This window comes from Salvia miltiorrhiza, chromosome 7, assembly GCF_028751815.1.
Source record: "Salvia miltiorrhiza cultivar Shanhuang (shh) chromosome 7, IMPLAD_Smil_shh, whole genome shotgun sequence".
NCBI classification, from domain to species: Eukaryota; Viridiplantae; Streptophyta; class Magnoliopsida; order Lamiales; family Lamiaceae; genus Salvia; species Salvia miltiorrhiza.
In genome coordinates, this window is record NC_080393.1 from 2,156,198 (window position 1) to 2,174,011 (window position 17,814).

General features: G+C 33.4%; 2 protein-coding genes and 1 non-coding gene across 3 annotated transcripts; 2 read left to right on the forward strand and 1 right to left on the reverse strand.

Moving 5' to 3' along the window:
- The first annotated feature begins 9,911 nt into the window (after nucleotides 1–9,911).
- On the forward strand, nucleotides 9,912–11,003 carry LOC130991518 (uncharacterized). The gene has a single exon (XM_057915778.1). It carries the CDS (start codon nucleotides 10,066–10,068, stop codon nucleotides 10,837–10,839), a length of 774 nt encoding a protein of 257 aa, XP_057771761.1. The 5' UTR covers nucleotides 9,912–10,065; the 3' UTR covers nucleotides 10,840–11,003.
- A 1,514-nt stretch (nucleotides 11,004–12,517) lies between these two features.
- On the reverse strand, nucleotides 12,518–12,591 carry TRNAN-GUU (transfer RNA asparagine (anticodon GUU)). The gene has a single exon. It is a non-coding gene; the product is annotated as a tRNA-Asn (tRNA).
- Nucleotides 12,592–13,457: 866 nt separating this feature from the next.
- On the forward strand, nucleotides 13,458–17,379 carry LOC130991519 (RAN GTPase-activating protein 2). Its single transcript, XM_057915780.1, has 2 exons — nucleotides 13,458–13,766; nucleotides 15,411–17,379. Exon 2 carries the CDS (start codon nucleotides 15,416–15,418, stop codon nucleotides 17,042–17,044), a length of 1,629 nt encoding a protein of 542 aa, XP_057771763.1. The 5' UTR covers nucleotides 13,458–13,766; nucleotides 15,411–15,415; the 3' UTR covers nucleotides 17,045–17,379.
- Nucleotides 17,380–17,814: the final 435 nt, after the last annotated feature.

Below are 17,814 nucleotides of genomic sequence, written 5' to 3' on the forward strand. Positions count from 1 at the left end.
CAACTTGGACTCAAACTCTAGTCTAAGCCGCCAAGTTGTCTTGATCAACTTCTACTCAATGATAATGATATCACGTCTCGCCTTCTTCTTTTTGAGCTTGTAGCAATCCTTTGCCAAGTGACCCGGTTTGCCACAGTTGTAGCAATCCTTCATTTTTGCCTTGCCCTTGTCCTTGGCATTTTGGCGAGCACGCTTGTTGTTGGAGGGACCGCCTTTCTCCAACAAGTTGCCTTTGACTTGAGATGAGTTTTCGACCTTGGTCATACATTCTCTCACGTCAAATTCTAGGCGCAGCTTAACCATGAGATCTTCAAGAGTCATCTCCTCATTGTTTTGCATAAGGTAGCTCTTGAAGTCAATCCAGCTTGGCGGTAGCATCTCGATGACCGCCGCAGTGATGAAAGCTTCGGGCATTTTCATCCCTTCGGATTCCAACTCATGCAAGATAAGTTGGAATTCTTGCACTTGATCCATGATCGATCTACCATCGATCATCTTAAAGTCTAAGAACTTAGCTATTACATCATCACTACGATACTTGTTCTCTAGTGCCTCCCAAAGTGGTTTGGAGGTCTTTACATTGGCGTATACATTGTATAAACTATCTTCTAAACCTTCTAAAATAAACTGTTTACAAAGATAGTCGCCATAGCGCCAATCGTCATATGCGGCATGCACCCAAAAATTGGTCTCGTTGTCCGCCGGCGCAGGTGGCTCGTCTTCCCACAGGAAATCGACCAAGCCCAAAGTCGTGATGTAGAACATCATCTTGTGCTGCCACATTTTGAAGTGTGACCCACCAAACTTAGGTGGCTTTTCGGCTATTGCATTTGCCCTCGGGGGCTGCATTGGCACCGATCCCGCCATGTTGCCATGGCTCACCACGTTGGTCCCGAAGGCCCCAACGTTCTGTCCAAACATGGATCCCACGGAACCACTCAAAGTGGAACCAAATGTTGACCCAAACGGAGTTTGGCCAACCGTTCCTTGCACGGAACTATCTCCTCCAAGAGTCGTTTGGTTAGCACCAAACAAGAAAGGTAGCGGTGTTGAACCACTAAAATGTCCACCACAAAAGGTGGAGGCAGCAGCGGCAGAGGTGGCGGGTGCCACGGTTGATGCAGCCGCGGCGGAGGCGGCGGCAGAGGCAGGCGTTGGCAGCGGCAACAGCGTTGGCAGCCTCGGTGGAGTTCGCAGGGACCGGTTCGACATCTCCAGCAAAGGTGTTTAAGTTACGAAAGTTTTAAGTTCAGTTTACAAGTTCAAAAACTCCACGTTGCAAGCTATCTCGTCTTGGCGATTGTTGGAATATAAGCTCGCGGGCGTAGTACAATTGAAACCAGAAATGTAGGAGTTTAGATGACAAGGAAAAACTGAATTGAAAATTACAGTAACCTGAAACCAGTGAAAAAGCCGAGTCGAGGAGAGTCCTCTGTCCGCAAGACGAGATACGCCCCGGTAGTGCTTCGGTTTGGCGTGTCGTCCCCAAAGATGAAACGGCTTCGTCTCGTAGGTAGCAGCACCGCACACCACGAGCTCCGGCGAACTGGACGAGGCGAGAACAGAACTTTACGATGCAGAGTGCAGTAGAGTAAGAGTGTAATGCTTGTTTTCAGGTGTGTATTCTATGATGCATGGAGGCTGTCCTATTTATAGGGCACAGTCCACATCAATAGGGGGAGTTAAATACCATTGATGGTATTTAAGTGTGTCGGGAGTTACAGACAGAAACGGACGTACACGCCCTGCTGTTTGAATTTGCCATGAATTCTCCGACAGCGGTTACAGAAGTAACGGCTCTGCAGTAATGTGGAAGCTTCCTGGGAGACCAAGGGTCCTCCCGGGCCAAGCCGCGCGGCCATGGACGGGGAAGGGACGGGACGGGACCGGGGACGGGGCCGGGCGTCGGGCGACGGGGCCGGGGCCGGGCCGGGCGGGCGGGCGGCGGCGCGTCGCGCGCGGGTGGGCTGTGCAACCCGTCACGTGTGCACACAGTTTTTATTACATCCTATTGATGTAATAGCTTTTATACTGTAATAATGTATCCACATTCCGATGTGGGATAAGCATTAAATCTTATTTATGCTTATCTTTTCCCACAGCTCAATGTTTCAAGTACCCAACTTTAAACAATTATTTCTCACTCACCGGAAATCGGTTTTGAGTAAATAAATATACTACGATCATCTACTCGGAACGTAGATCGATCCTGTCCCATTTAATTATGCTAAATTAAATGTTTTCGGTACTCGAAAAATTCTCAAACATTGGTTACTCACAACCAATTTCCAACACTACATACTTAAAACACTAATCTACAACTCCTTAATTTTTATGTAAAAAATAAATGCATCAAAATTCGTAGGACAAAGGGAGTATATTGTAGTTAATAATTAAACATACTAAAAAAGGTAAAACAAACCATTATTAATAAGAAAAAAAGGACAATATTTACTTATATCACAATTAAATAAGAACGAAATATCATTTCCAACCTTTGATCATCAATTAATATCTACTGATTACATCACTTGGGTGAATCTTAGAGGGAACGGTTTTTTTTTTTTTTTGGAATGTAATTATGCATTAATTAATTATAATAGTTCTCGTGTTCTTATATATAAAAATACAATTCTTACTAAAACCAGACGCCATATATATTAAAGGGATCACCCTAGCTAGCTATATATATTAAGGAGCTCACTTGAAGCAAAATGATAACTAAAAGTGTAATTAAATGAGACAAAATTTAAATTTTATTTTCCATTATGTCAATGATTGTTACATTAATTATGAATATGTACGTGTCGAATAGAATAGGCAGAAGTGTTCACCTACCAATTAAGAGCACCAATTAATGTATCGACTCACAACACATTGAGCCATTGAAGTTGAAAATAGTACTAATATCAATAATAAGGATTAGAAATTAGTCCGAAGCGGTGCGTATTTCTTTTTGAACCGTTTCAATAAAAGTTGTGTATTTTTTCTTTTGATAATAATTTTACACTATAAATAATGTGACCTCACACACTTTTACACTATAATCTTATTCTCATTAAATCCCGTGTTGAAAAGAAGCGCACCGCGTTCGTTGGGACGGAGGGAGTAATAAATTAAATTGCAGGTAAATATGATGTCAATGACTCAATATGTTGATTCCGTCCCTTTCCCATGTGACATCATCGTACTTATTGTTATTTTATTTCACATATTAGATTTAAATTTATTGTGTGTAATCGATTAAACGTAATTAAAACATCATTGTTCTATAATTTTTTTTTCAATAGGCATTTATATATTTTTTACAAAAACAACTTTTGCAATTTGCACCTTCGAATTATACCAATTAATTCGGTATGAATTGCCCAATGCCAATTGGGAACTCTGGCATTTATCACACTGAAGCAAAAGTAAATACAATTAAGTAATACTATATTTAATTAAAAAAAAATCATGTGTGGGTTTAATTGGGTTGTACCATTCTTATACTATGCCAACCAATTTTATTTAATTGGGTTGTAAATAATTAATATTGATTAGATGTTTAATTTAGGATCTATAAGGGTAAAATATTCAAATTATTAATTTTTATTTATTTTTCTTATTATAAGGTTGACAAAGTAAATTAGCTCTTTCGTAGTATGAAAATAAATAGTACAACATTTTATTTCACAAATTATTTCATACACCTGCATGTTAAAAGATCGCATCAATGGGCCCCATTTCCAACTCAATCTTGCTATATTTACATTTATTTGTTATTTTGGGGTGGGTCTAGAATCTCTGTTACATTAATTGAGGTTTAAATTCGTTTCCTCAAGTTAAAAGTAAAATAAAATTCAATATTTTTCTCAAGCATTATTACAATTCTTAATTTTGTTGATGTTCACAAATTTTTTTAAAGTATTAAAAATAAAATAAATGTATAAAATAAGAAAGAATAATCCTAGCATAGATTAAATATAAATGCTCACAAAACATGATTAGCATATATATACTCCATCCGCCCCAACTAAGTTGATCAACTTTTTTTTCGACGCAGAATTTATGAAATCAGTGTTTTAAATGTGTTTGATAATAAAATGAATAAGTGATTATGTATTTTCTATTTATATTTATTTTATATAAAGAAATTAATCAATTTAATTGAAATAATAATAAAAAAAATATAATATTGATCAGTTAATTGAGATGAATCTAGTACTATAATTCTTTTTTATAAACTTATAGTATTAAATAAAGAAATTAAAGGCTACACCACAGAAGATTTGAATCCAAAATTTTTGACCTTGAACATTAACACATTACCGCTTGGCCAACGCACGCACACTAATACTATCATTTATTTGTAGTTAAATATGTGGCGGTAAGTGTGTATAAATATGTCTAGAAATGTGTGTGGGGCAGGCTTCTTGTTTTGGTTGACTATTTGGAATTTTTAGACGGTTAATTACTGCTAAGACACCTAATTAAGAGTCATAATTAATCTCTACAATCTAGTGTGACATTAAAATATCATTTAAAAGATTCACCCAATGTTTGATTAGCTGTCTAGACTGGACTGGATAGTAGTTCCCCATAACTTAATGCGAAACACGTTAAATTTTCGACTTGCAAATTAACATCAAAATGACAAGAATCCCCCCCACCCCACCCCCCACCCCTACCTTACTCGCAAATATTTTCTCTGTCCACAAAAAATATTTGTCATATTGTAAATTACACAAATCTATATATTATATAAAAGAGCAGTATAACGGCTACTTTTTAAATTTCTCTCTCCTCATTTTTCTTTTTTTGTTTTGATTCTTTTATAAAAATCATCAACTTTGATTAATAAAAAGATATTCAACATTGATGTTAAATTAAAGATAACGAAAAGATCTTTAATTTGATATAAAAATTATAAAAAATAAATTTAAAATGAAGTTATTATTAATTAAAGTTGCAATTTATTTTTCTCTCTCATCTTTTATCTCTCCTTTCTCTTTTCTAATTTCTTTTAATTATACGGTTCTTTCTCCGTTCATTTTTCATATTTTCTATTTATTTTTTTTATTATAATAATTTTATGCAACTAAAAAGATGAAACTTGTATTTATTCATTTTAGAACTCTTTAAATTAAACATAATTTTTTAAAGTGAATTTTATATTAATATAAATTTACATATTAAAATAGATTTTCAAATACGATTTATATTTATTAAATTTTCAGTATGTTTTTATATGAATTTTTATATTTAGTTATATTAACATATTTGTTATGATTATTTCTTAATTGAATTTAATATTAGTTTGACAATTACTTATCTATGAAGCAAAAAAATGATTAATTGGAAAATCATTAATTGGAGAATCATTATTGATTCTCTTTAAAATATAAAATAAAAGTAAATTGAAGAGTTTAATTTTGTAGCAGCATGTCTATTCAAATTTACTTAAGTCATATACTCCATATTTTACTTTTTAAAAATGAATGACACATTCAATCGTTTATTTTTTCTGCTAACCCATTGATAAAAAATATTTGTCGGTAAAATACACAAATAAAAATTTTGATGCATATAAAAATAATTGTTGTTATATTTATTCAAATTACATGGCATGTATGCACTTACGACTCACCGATGAAACCATTTTTCTGATTTATATTTACATTTATTTATATTTAAATTATATATATTTAATATGCATATTTATTTATTTATTTAAAATATCGTTCAGTTTCACTGATCGTGCATCGCACGAATGGGCGTGTGCTAGTTTTAATAAAATATAAGTGGAGTTGTGTGAACTCTATTATTATTACAAATGAAAGTGATAATTTTTTTGTAGACGAATCGAAAAGAAAATTATGGTAATTTTTTTTGAAACAATGCAACTACTTGTCTACTTCTACAAATTTAGAGTTTAATTAAAACCCTTTGAGGATCCTTTTTTTAGAGGAGCCCTCGAAGCTTTTTAGCATTGAAATTGAGTTGTAATTAACTACACTAATTTTGACAATAAATACCCCTAAACTGTTGATTTTAGTTGGGAATTACACTATTTCACATGGCATGCAACTTAACATGTGATCACATGCCTACGACTCCTCCCATGTTATTATCATCTATGTATATAGAGTTAGGTTTCATTGAGATTGCTATTTTTCGTGAGACATGGGAATAATGAATAAGTCACTATATATTATTTTATTAAATAATATATAATGTTGAATAACGACATTCAAAAAATTGGTAAAATTTTCGTCTCCTCAAGGATTCGAACTCAAGTAAAATTCCGATCCCTCAAGGTAAATATCAGCCATAGAATACAAATTAAACCCATCTTAAAATATAAAATACAAATAACTGAATTTTATATAGCATACGTCTGAATTCGCTGTGTAAATATTTGAATTTTAAGAAATTCAAATTTTTACTTTCTATGAGATTCGATCTCATGATCCTCATGAATTCATCCAATAATTTTTATGATTCAAGGACTGAAAATAATTTTTATTTTATATATTAAAATGAATTTTTATTTTTACTCATCTCTCTCTATATATACCAAGGGTCAAATTATATCTGTTAAAAACACACATTAATCCATGTCAAATCATTCACCTGCCTGTTAAGAAAGATAATAATTACCCTTAAATGAATTTTAAAAAAAAATATTACCCTTGGATGAAATGTTTATATATAGTACTCCTATATACCAAGGGTCAACTCAAATTAATTATCTCTCTTAAACACACACACATTAATCCATGTCTAATCATTCACCTGCCTGTTAAGAAAGGTAATAATTCCCCTTCAATGAAATGTTTGTTTTCGTTATATATTACGTACCTCATTCTAACGATAATTTTTATGGTTATTAATTAATTATTATGTCATTGTTGGATGTTTCTTTAAAGAAAGTAACTACAAACTACACCTGGCAATGAAGTAATACACTTGTATAATTGATGGAGAAAATTGACAGAGTGGTATAGTTGTTTTAACCTAGCTACATAATAAAATAATTTCGGGCTAGATATATGATTTATTTTTGTCATTGGTCACATTTTATTTTTTAATTTAGTCACTAAATGTCAAACGTAATGCCTCTTAATTCTACACCATGCATGCTCATTGCCATGTTCAAGCTAGCATAAGGTTAGGTACCTAGTGTATATATATATATATAGTTTGAAAGTAAAATTAATTAATCTACAAATTATTGATTCAATAACAACACTTGACTGCACAAAGACAGATAGAAACACAATCGGTTGGATTCCATAAATAATAGTAATTGATGAATCACTGCAGAGAGGGAGAAAACCCAAATATTAATTTATTAGTATTTATAATAACCAACAAAATAAATAGCATCCGAAAACCCAAATATTACTATTTATAAGGTACTTATTATTTTTTTAAAAAACTTTTCTATTTAATTACATAGGATCAATAATAATTCCACATTTTTTCCGTGGTAATTCGAACCTCCGACCTATTGATTAACATAAATACTCATGTGCAACCAGTTGCGCCGTGCAATTGGTTTTCAGAATGACACTACTTCATTCGAGAAATGACACTTGAACATTTTCGAATGACACTACATATACTTCAATATACAAATGACACTTCAAGTCATTCAGAAATCAATTGCACGGTGCAACCGTTTACATGGGAGAGTGGCTCATTGATTAAAGGAGAAACGTCTTACCAATTGAGTTGCCATGCACTTCATTGTCTACATAGTTAGTTATTTAAATGGTAATAAAAGTGATTATAGTGTGCTTATGACATAGCGGTATGTCTAAGACCAAAAGATCTTATATTTGAGTTCATAGGTAACGTGATTTATAAATTTAATTGTTAATTTATTAAAATGTAAATAAAATAGAATTAAGAGACTATAGTCCTTTAATAATTAGGGGAAAAGGCGATAGCTTTCCAATACTAATTAAGATGCGATTAAATTTAACTTTTAATTTTATTAATTAAAAAAGAAAAAAGACGAGATTATAGTCTTTTAAGAAATTAGAGAAAAAAGAGAGAGATTCTAGTACTAGTTTAAGAGGCGAAACAGATCATTCATACCTTTATGTTTTATGTTGTCTCATTCGTGTTCCACTATTAAAGTTAATATCTTAATTAGTAGTAATATTTAATTTTTAAATAAAAAATACCATAACATAATAAATTTCAATCAACATTTATTACTTAAATCAAAATTTTTAAAAATTGTACTCCATAACCCCAATTATGGAATAACCAAGCATATAATTTATTATTATTAATATTTAAAAAAAAGTAATCAAAATTAATCATAGACCCTAATTGAAATAGTTAATCTGAATTATAAAATAAAATAAATTACACGAAATTAAAATTAAAAAGACACGGCAAAGGACCGAAAACAGGATATTATATAGGAATAAAATTTTACGACTAAATAAGCTAAATAAAATTTAAACAGTGCGAATTTCTATCTGTGAATAAGAAGGTTTAGAATTCAAACTCCACCGCCTCTCCATAAAAAGAAAAATAAAATAAGCATGAAAAATAAAATAAGCATGAAATATTGGTTGTCCCATCTCCATCAACAAAGGAAATTAATTTAACGCAATTTCAATGCTTCATTACATGATGGTTATTAATACACTGAATTGTGACCAATTTGCTTATATGATAATCAATTGAAATTGAAAGTGACATGCGTAGTGCTATCAAAATTTATTATTTAAAATTCGCATCACAATATATTCAATGTTTGATTTCAAATACTAGTAATTACTCTATCGACTTTTTGTGAAATTGTGTTGATGAGCTTAGATCAAATTAATAAGTACGACTTCGACATTAATTTAAACCCGATCCCATATTCCCATATATTCAAACTTGATTTCAAATTTAATTAATAGGCTGAAACTTTGTACATTAATTTAATATAATCATGTTCAATATATATATTCGACATTTCATCCGCTTCCTGTCTTGTCAACTATCCTTTCGTCTATGAAGTTACTTAAAGTTCTCCTTTAAAAATGAAAGTCATCTCTAAATTTTTGTTTTACAAATTAAAAGAAAGTGTGTAAAAGTTACCAATTTGAAACGGACAATACGAAAATCATTATATTATTATGAAAGTACATGCTTTTACAAATTTTGATATATCTAGATGACATATCTACTGTAAATTTTCTTCATTTAAGGGTTGATAATGATTTTCAAATATATATATAACTTTTAGTAACTTTTTTTTGCAGCATGTTCGCACAAGTCATATAGTAAATGTAAAAGATGTAATTTCAAAAAATCCTAAAATAACAATATAGGGAACACCATCTACAAAGCTATAGCACTAATCACTTTAGATCCTCTATCCAATTTTGATATTTCACACCGTATTTCAATTAGCGCTCATTAAATAAATTAAGTTTTATAGTAGTTTTTCATATTTCATTTGCATTTTTACTTAAACAAGTATTTGGGAAATAAATTATGCTTATTTTTAATTTTTAATTTTTTGTAATAAATGTTACATAATAATTATTATAATAATAAGTTTTTGTTTATAATAAATATAATTAAAATAGTTCAATTGACATAATGGAATACAAATTAAGCTGATAAAAAAAATTCCATTTGTCCATAAAAAAATTGTTACAATTTTCTTTTCGATCTGTCCACAAAAAAATTGTCACTTTCATTTATAATAACATGGCTCATACACAATTCTACTCATATTTAAACTGGAACTTTTATTCCAATAATAACTTCACTCAGATTTTATTAAAATTTGTGCCGTTAAAAACCTCATTTTTTTTTTTATGAATATAGGAAGCAGTTGGTTGTAACTTGTAATAGTTCCAAAGATGACCATGTGTTGTACCCTAAGACCACAAACAACTTTAGCTCATTTGTCTTGACTTCATCAGACCATTATATGCTTCAATACTGTCATTGCCCTAAAACTTATACTACTATTACCACAAACACAAAACTACATAAAACAAAATTATAGGACAAGTAAAAAAGGAGTTAAACACCATATCTCCCACTCTTTATATACTCATGCACAACCCATGTTTCCACCACTTGTGCCTCTCAAACCACCACCAACTCCGTAATTCTTACATCCTCCAATTTTTTCAGATGATCTCCGCGGAGCCCCTCCACTCCCGCTCCGACTCCGACGAGTTGGGGTCCAGCGCCCGGATATCCTTCTCGTCGGAGTTTCTCGACGAGAGCAACTTCATCACCATATGCCCCAACCCCGAGGCGGAGCGGGAGGAGCAGGAGGCCGCGGAGCGGGGGCGGGCCCCGCGGCCGGGCGTTGACTTCGAGTTCCTCTCGGGGAACCTGACGAGCATGATCGCGGCCGACGAGCTCTTCAGCGAGGGGAAGCTCCGCCCGTTCTGGCAAATCCACCGCGCCGAGAAGCTCGACAGGATCAGCGCGAAGCCCGAGGGCTCGGGCGAGGCGGTGGTGGGGTTCGAACCCGGCAAGAAGGATCACGAGGAGAGCCGGGTGAGGTGGTTCGTCGACGACGATCCGTCTCCCCGGCCTCCCAAATGCACTGTTTTGTGGAAGGAGTTGCTCAAGTTGAAGAAGCAACGCCCTTCCACGCTCACGCCTTCCTCTTCCTCTTCGTCTTCCTCCTCCTCGTCCCGAGCTGAAGCTCGGGGCGAGGCGGGGAGGAGTAGTGAGAAATGTAGCAAGAGAATGAAGAAAGAGAAGACGCGATCGGTTAGTATAAGAATTAGGCCGGTTTTGAATGTGCCTATCTGCACGCAGGCGAAGAACGCCGCGCTGCCGCCATTGTTTTCCTTAAGGAAAGGCAGATGAGAGAGAGAGAGAGAGATGCAGATAATGTAAGAACGTGCTGTTTGTTTTTTGATTTCATGTTCTTTTTTAATGTTTTTTTTTTGTTTTATAGATGAATTGAATTTACGACTGCATCTGCTGATGTATAATAGTTTCAACATATAAATCTTCAGCTTTTCTTCTCATCATCTTTTTTTTTGGATTATTTAAGTTTGAATGTGGAGAAACATGATCCAGATAACCTGGAAACCCTTTAGTTTTCTGGGGCCAAACATAGCAATTATTACATTAAAGGGTGATGAAGCATATATATGATTATTTCCAGATTTGATTATTGTATTTTTTTTATTTGTTTCACTATTGTATTTTTTTTAACCCTCCTCTTTTCTATCTTAATTGCTTTTGTTATTAATTATGCATGAGGCGTAGCATTAAAGTCTATAGCTACAAAGATATATATAATAATATAAGATCGTGATTTAATCTTGTGTTTCATTTATTCATGTATATTTCTGTACAGACTGTCAGGGATTTGTAACAGTAACATGAAACTAAAAAACTGTATGAGCATCAAAATGTGATAGAAAATTAAAGGATGGATTTAAATTTCTTTAATTAGATGTAGTATGTATTTAAGCCACAATTGAGTCATATATTGCACTTTTCTAATTAAAGATGTAAGGGGATTAAAGGCATATGTGTGTGTGTTTTGAAGACTGAATCCTAAATCCAAAAATATTTTTGATTTACGAATTGAGATTCAGTGTACCATATTTCATTTTTAGAAGAACGAGGCGTATGATCAGTTTCCAAAACAAAAATTGAATTTTCAAATAATGTTATTTTCAAAATTGAATTCATGACCAAATAATCAGGACAAAAAGTGTATATGATCAGTTCGAAAAAATGAATGTAACGAACATGATATATACTAATATAAATATACATTTTAGTACTGTTGTTAGTATAAAAGTGTATATATTATTGAGAAATTTAATAGCACTATGTGTAGCATCTTTTTTTTTTTTTTTAAGTCGATGGGTATCTAGCTCACATGAACTGAATGACATTTATTATATTGGAGCTTATAATGAATTTTCCCATCAACCACTTCCAACTGGGTGCTTGCATATTTTTTTTTCTGTATCTGGAAATTCCAGCTAACATCCATCATTATTCAACAAACTTATAAGAGTAACAAGATAAGTAACTAATAAGAGTAAAATAGTGGGGTTTTTTTTTTTTTTTTTGATAAGACTGATCAAGATTTGGATTCCAACTCGTATTAAATGACATTATAAATTTGTTGGCATTTGAATATGAAATTCAATGTGCAACTCAGTATAGTTGTAATTAAGTGAAGAAAATTGGGCCCTTCTTCAAAATTATCAAAAACCAAATAAATTACTGAAAATTTAAAATAAAAAACCCAGAACAATATAAAAAATATATGCTGAACAAAAATAAAACTTCAAAAAAAAACAAGGAAAATAAATTACTGAAAATATAAAATCAAAAACAAAACCAATTTTAAAAATATATGCTGAACAAATATAAAACATAAAAAAAAAACAAGGGAAATAAATTCCTGAAATTTAAAATAAAAAACCCAAAACAATAAAAAAAATATATGCTGAACAAAAATAAAACTTAAAAAAAAACAAGGAAAATAAATTACAGAAAATACAAAATTAAAAATCGCTAGAGGAAGGGGTTGAACCTTCGACCTTTTGGTTAACAGCCACACGCTCTAACCAACTGAGCTACTCCAGCTTTTTATTTATATTTTCCAACTTTAGTAATATAACTAAGTATTTATTTTATTTGTTAGTTAATTGAGCTTGTGAGTGTGTTTGACATTATTTATAGGAAAAATTACCATTTTATACTTCACCGGGATAACATTTTTATAATTTTATCTTCATGAGATTATAAAATATTATTTATTTTCTTGTAGCATCAATTCCAACCAATCCGATTGTTCATCGCTGAAATTGAGACTATGATTGAAATTTGCTCGATTTAAACTACAAAGCCCTCAAACTAATTTTCAATCAATTATCTATTATCAAACATCATACTAATGTCGAATTAAAAATTAGTTTCAGGAGTTTGTAACTCAAGTTAACGAGATTTCAAGCTTGTTATGAATTTGTTGGAAACTAATGAATGATAAAAGTTACTCTATTCGATTACGATAAGTGTGATCTTTTTTATTTTATGATATGTTTTTTTTTCCGGGCGTAATATTTATAAAAAATTCATCTTATAAATTATTTATTAATTATCTAGTAAATTAGCTTAATTAATTTATTTTTTCACTTTATACATATCTCCCAATATTTTCTTAAAATTTATGCATCTCCATCATGGACGAAGGGATTATTTGTTGTCAGATATACTTGGATGTGTATTCATATATATAAATTGCATTCACACTTCTATGATCTCGAATTCATGATTAAAACATTAGATAATAACTTGCTCAAAATGATGAATTCAATGTGAAGAATGACAAATTTATAACACGTTAAAGATATGAAAGAGAAATCGAGTATTGAATCTTTACCGCTGAAATAAATTATTTTTATTTAGACCAAACCTAATATTATATGTTACATATTTCAACATATATTACTAAATTCATTTTATTGTTCATCTATCTTATTGGGGAAAAAAGATAAGAAAATGGAAAAAGAAAGAAGAATAAAAAAAAGTGATGAGAAAAATAAAAATAAAAAGAGCGGAAGAAGAAGCAAAATCCAAAACTCAAAAATTCCCAAATTGAAAAACCCTCCTTCCCTCATTCGCGAATCGCGCCACCGTCGCTGTTCTTACGCCACCGCCGAACATTGATTTCACTTCGCTTTCTCTCACTTCCCCTCTCTCTGTGTGTGTCCACAGTTACACAATCGACGGGCCGCAACTCCAGAAACCGCGACAAAGAGGTAATTCCACTCCTTCATTTTCTATCCGTATTTATATTTTGCTTCTTCCTACGCACAATATTTGATGCCCTATTCCGGTTTAGGGTTTTTAGGGTTTCTATTTCCTGCTCTACTTTCTGTGAGTAAAACCACCCACATACGCATGCATATTCCAAGAGATGCATACGTGGGTTTTGTTTTTTCCTGTGCTTTCTGGAGCAGTTGAGATTTTATTTCTTTGTGTTTTGTCGAATTTGAGGCTTGGAACTTTCGTTTAAAGGTTTGATTTTTCTCGTGGATCTATTAGGTCACGATGCTGACATTTTTGCTGGATCTAGGAAAGTTGGAATGTAATTTGAAAATAATAAAAATTAGTTTTGTGATTTTGTCGATATTGGATTAGAAATAAACGTCAATGAAATAAGAGTTTGTGAAATGTTGTTGCGTAATGTGATAGGAGAAATGTTATAACTTTGCTGATAATCTAATGTTAGCAATGTTCTTATTTCTACAAGCATACTTTCTAAAAAACTAATGGAAATGTAGTTGGAATATAGTGGAAAGCAAACTGAAACTCTGATTTGCTATGTTAATGCGTAATTTTTTTATAATTCTTATGACATCTTTGTTTTGTGCGATTATATGTTATCTGCTGAAGATTTTAGCTTCATAGGCTTTTTTTACCTTTCGAATCCAATCATTTATGTGGGGATATATGTGAACAATCTTACGATATAGCGTGTTCATATATCCCCAGAATTGTACCTACTCTATTGAAGGAAGACAGACAGAGTGTTTGGTGTTGTGGCATTTCAGTTTTCATGGATAAAATTGGTGTCTTGATAAGTTAACTCATTATTCATGCTATCTTTTTTTTAGAGTCTTATTCAGGTTATCTTTGATATCTGCAGGAAAGTAACAAAAATAACACCCACCTAATTAAATAATGACCTGCAGGAAGAAATTAATCTCAAATGATATGTAACATTACTGTAGCATGTTCCTAACCATGGCTAAGAGCTTATGATAAATCTTTGCTGTTTCTTCTATTTATCCTTTTTTAGCCCTACTATCCTGCTAACCAATATATTATCTGGGAGTATTTTGCACGTCTAGTATCTTACTAACCTTTGTAGGTCCATCATCCCAATGAACCATTTTTCATTTGTGTTTACATCGATAAACTTGTTCCCTTACTGACTCACTTTCTATCCTACAAGTGTTAGCATATCTGCGTTTCTTGATTTTTTTTTGTACATCATCTCCAATGACATAAATCACATGCTATAATACTCATTCAAATTTTGCTCAGAACTAGCATGAGCTTTCCATCTCATAAGAGTCATAAGTTGCTTCTTGCTCTATTTATTATATTTTGGACAATGCATCTCAAAAACACTTAATATATTTGTGGCCTACAACTTCAAACAATGGCACTGCTATCTTCTGTACAAATATCTAATTGTTAAGTTGGATTAATATTGTTGGCTTTAGGTCGATTTTCTAAACCGATGTATCCTAGAAGGTCCACTATGAGCAGTCTATTGTCAATATGTATCGGACCAAAATTTAACTCTGTTACTGCTTGTTTCTGATTAAAATATTATCTCATGAATTTTACTTTCAACTGACATGCAATACTGGTTCTGGATATTTTGTTTGTAGTTGAGATGGAGAACGCCGCCAAAACACCAAATGGAGAACGCCGCCAAATCACTATTAAGCTCTGGCCTCCTAGTGAAAACACTCGGCTGATGTTAGTTGAGCGAATGACGAATAATCTCTCCACGCCAACAATTTTCACCAGGAAGTACGGCAGTCTCGGTCAAGCAGAGGCTGCAAAATATGCTAAACAAATTGAGGAATCCGCATTTTCTTCAGCAAATCAGCACTATGAACAAGAGCCCGATGGTGATGGAAGTTCTGCTGTGCAGTTGTATGCCAGAGAATGCAGTAAGCTGATACTGGAAGTTCTTAAGGGGGGTGCCAAACTAGAGGAAAAAGAAGCATTGAAATCCGAGGTTGAATCTGCTCCTCGTGAGACCTTTTTCGATATTTCCAAAGGACAGAGAGCATTTATTGAAGCAGATGAGGCCCAAGTACTATTGAATCCCTTGAAAGAAGCTGGAAATTCTTACACTAAAATATGCTTTAGCAATCGAAGTTTTGGTCTAGGTGCAGCTCATGTTGCTGGACCAATCCTGGCTTCCATTAAGAACCAACTGAAGGAAGTGGATCTGTCAGATTTTGTTGCTGGAAGACCAGAGGCTGAAGCTCTTGATGTTATGAATATTTTCTCTGAAGCTCTGGAGGGTTCTCATTTAAAATATCTGAATATCTCTGACAATGCATTGGGTGAGAAGGGAGTAAGAGCATTTGAAAAGCTATTAAGATCTCAAACTAGCTTGGAGGAACTTTACCTGATGAATGATGGAATTTCAAAGGAAGCTGCACAAGCTGTTTGTGAGTTGGTGCCTTCTACGGAGGTACTCAAAGTACTTCATTTTCATAATAACATGACAGGAGATGAGGGGGCTATTGCTATTTCTGAGATTCTAAAGCGTTGCCCTTTATTGGAGGACTTCCGATGCTCATCCACCCGAGTTGGTTCTGAAGGAGGGATTGCCTTGACTGAAGCACTTGCACAATGTGGGAATCTGAAGAAACTGGATCTTCGGGACAACATGTTTGGTGTGGAGGCTGGTGTCAAGCTGAGTGAGGCTCTCAAGAAACATGAGAATCTCACTGAGATTTATTTGAGCTACTTGAATCTGGAAGATGATGGTGCAGTAGCAATAGCCAATGCTCTGAAGGAGTCAGCACCCTCACTTGCGGTGTTGGAGATGTCTGGAAATGATATAACTTCTGAAGCTGCTACCAGCTTAGCTGCTTGCATCGCTAGTAAGAAGTCTTTGGTGAAGTTGAACCTGTCAGAGAATGATCTTAAGGATAATGGTGCGATTCTGATAAGCAAAGCATTCGGAGAAGGCCATGATCAGCTCAAGGAAGTTGATATGAGCCAGAATTCTTTAACAACCACAGCTAGGAAGTTGGCTCAGGCGTTGGTGCATTTGCCCGGGTTTAAGCTCCTAAATGTAAACGGGAACTTCATTTCTGAGGAAGATATTGATGAGTTGAGGAGTATCTTTAAAGAATGCCAGGAAAAACTCGGACCCTTGGATGAGAACGACCCTGAGGGTAATGATTTTGATGACAAGGAGGGTGAGGATGAAGATGGCGGTAGCCAGGATGAATTGGAAGAGAAACTCAAAAAGCTTGATGTCAATCAAGATAACTAGAAGGTAGTCTTGCAATCCTCATGCAGAGTAGCAATCATTAGTTGTAGTTGATTATCTTTACTCGGGCGTGCTAGATTTGAACAGGAGATGGCGCTGATTCTTGATGAAGCCATGTCTACTCACCATTATGAGTTTCTGTTTAATGGTACCTTTTTTGGCCCTCAAATCTGCTTTAGATTATTTAGCAATTTGTATCAGCTGAAGGTACTTTTGTTAATCTTATGTTTTGATTTTCGACTTGGCCTGTAGACTTGTAACTTTTGGTACCCCATGTTGGGGACCATGGTAGGGATCGTTTTATGCTTTTTTCAATCATATTTCCTTGCTTTTGAACCTTTTGCTATTTTCTTTCACTTGTGTTTGATGATGTGTGTCATATTGATTTGGACATGGGTATTTTGAAACTTGAGTCCTGTGTGAGAGAGATGTAGAAATTTTCCATTTGGCATGCATATACTCCCTCCGTCCCGCCCAAAATACTACATATGGCCGTCCCAACGAAGATGCTATATTTCAATATTTGGCAAAAATAAGGAATTTTAAACATTTAATTAACACTAATTAAATAAGTATTTCTTTATTACCTTCTCTCTCATACTTTATCACTTTATTATCTTCTCTTTCTTACTTTATCACTTTATTACTTTCTCTCTCCTACTTTATCACTACACACTTAAAACATTAATCTACAATTCCTTAAATCTCGTGCCGAAAAGCAAATGTAGCGTCTTGGCCGGGACGGAGGGAGTATTATATATTAAAATATGCAA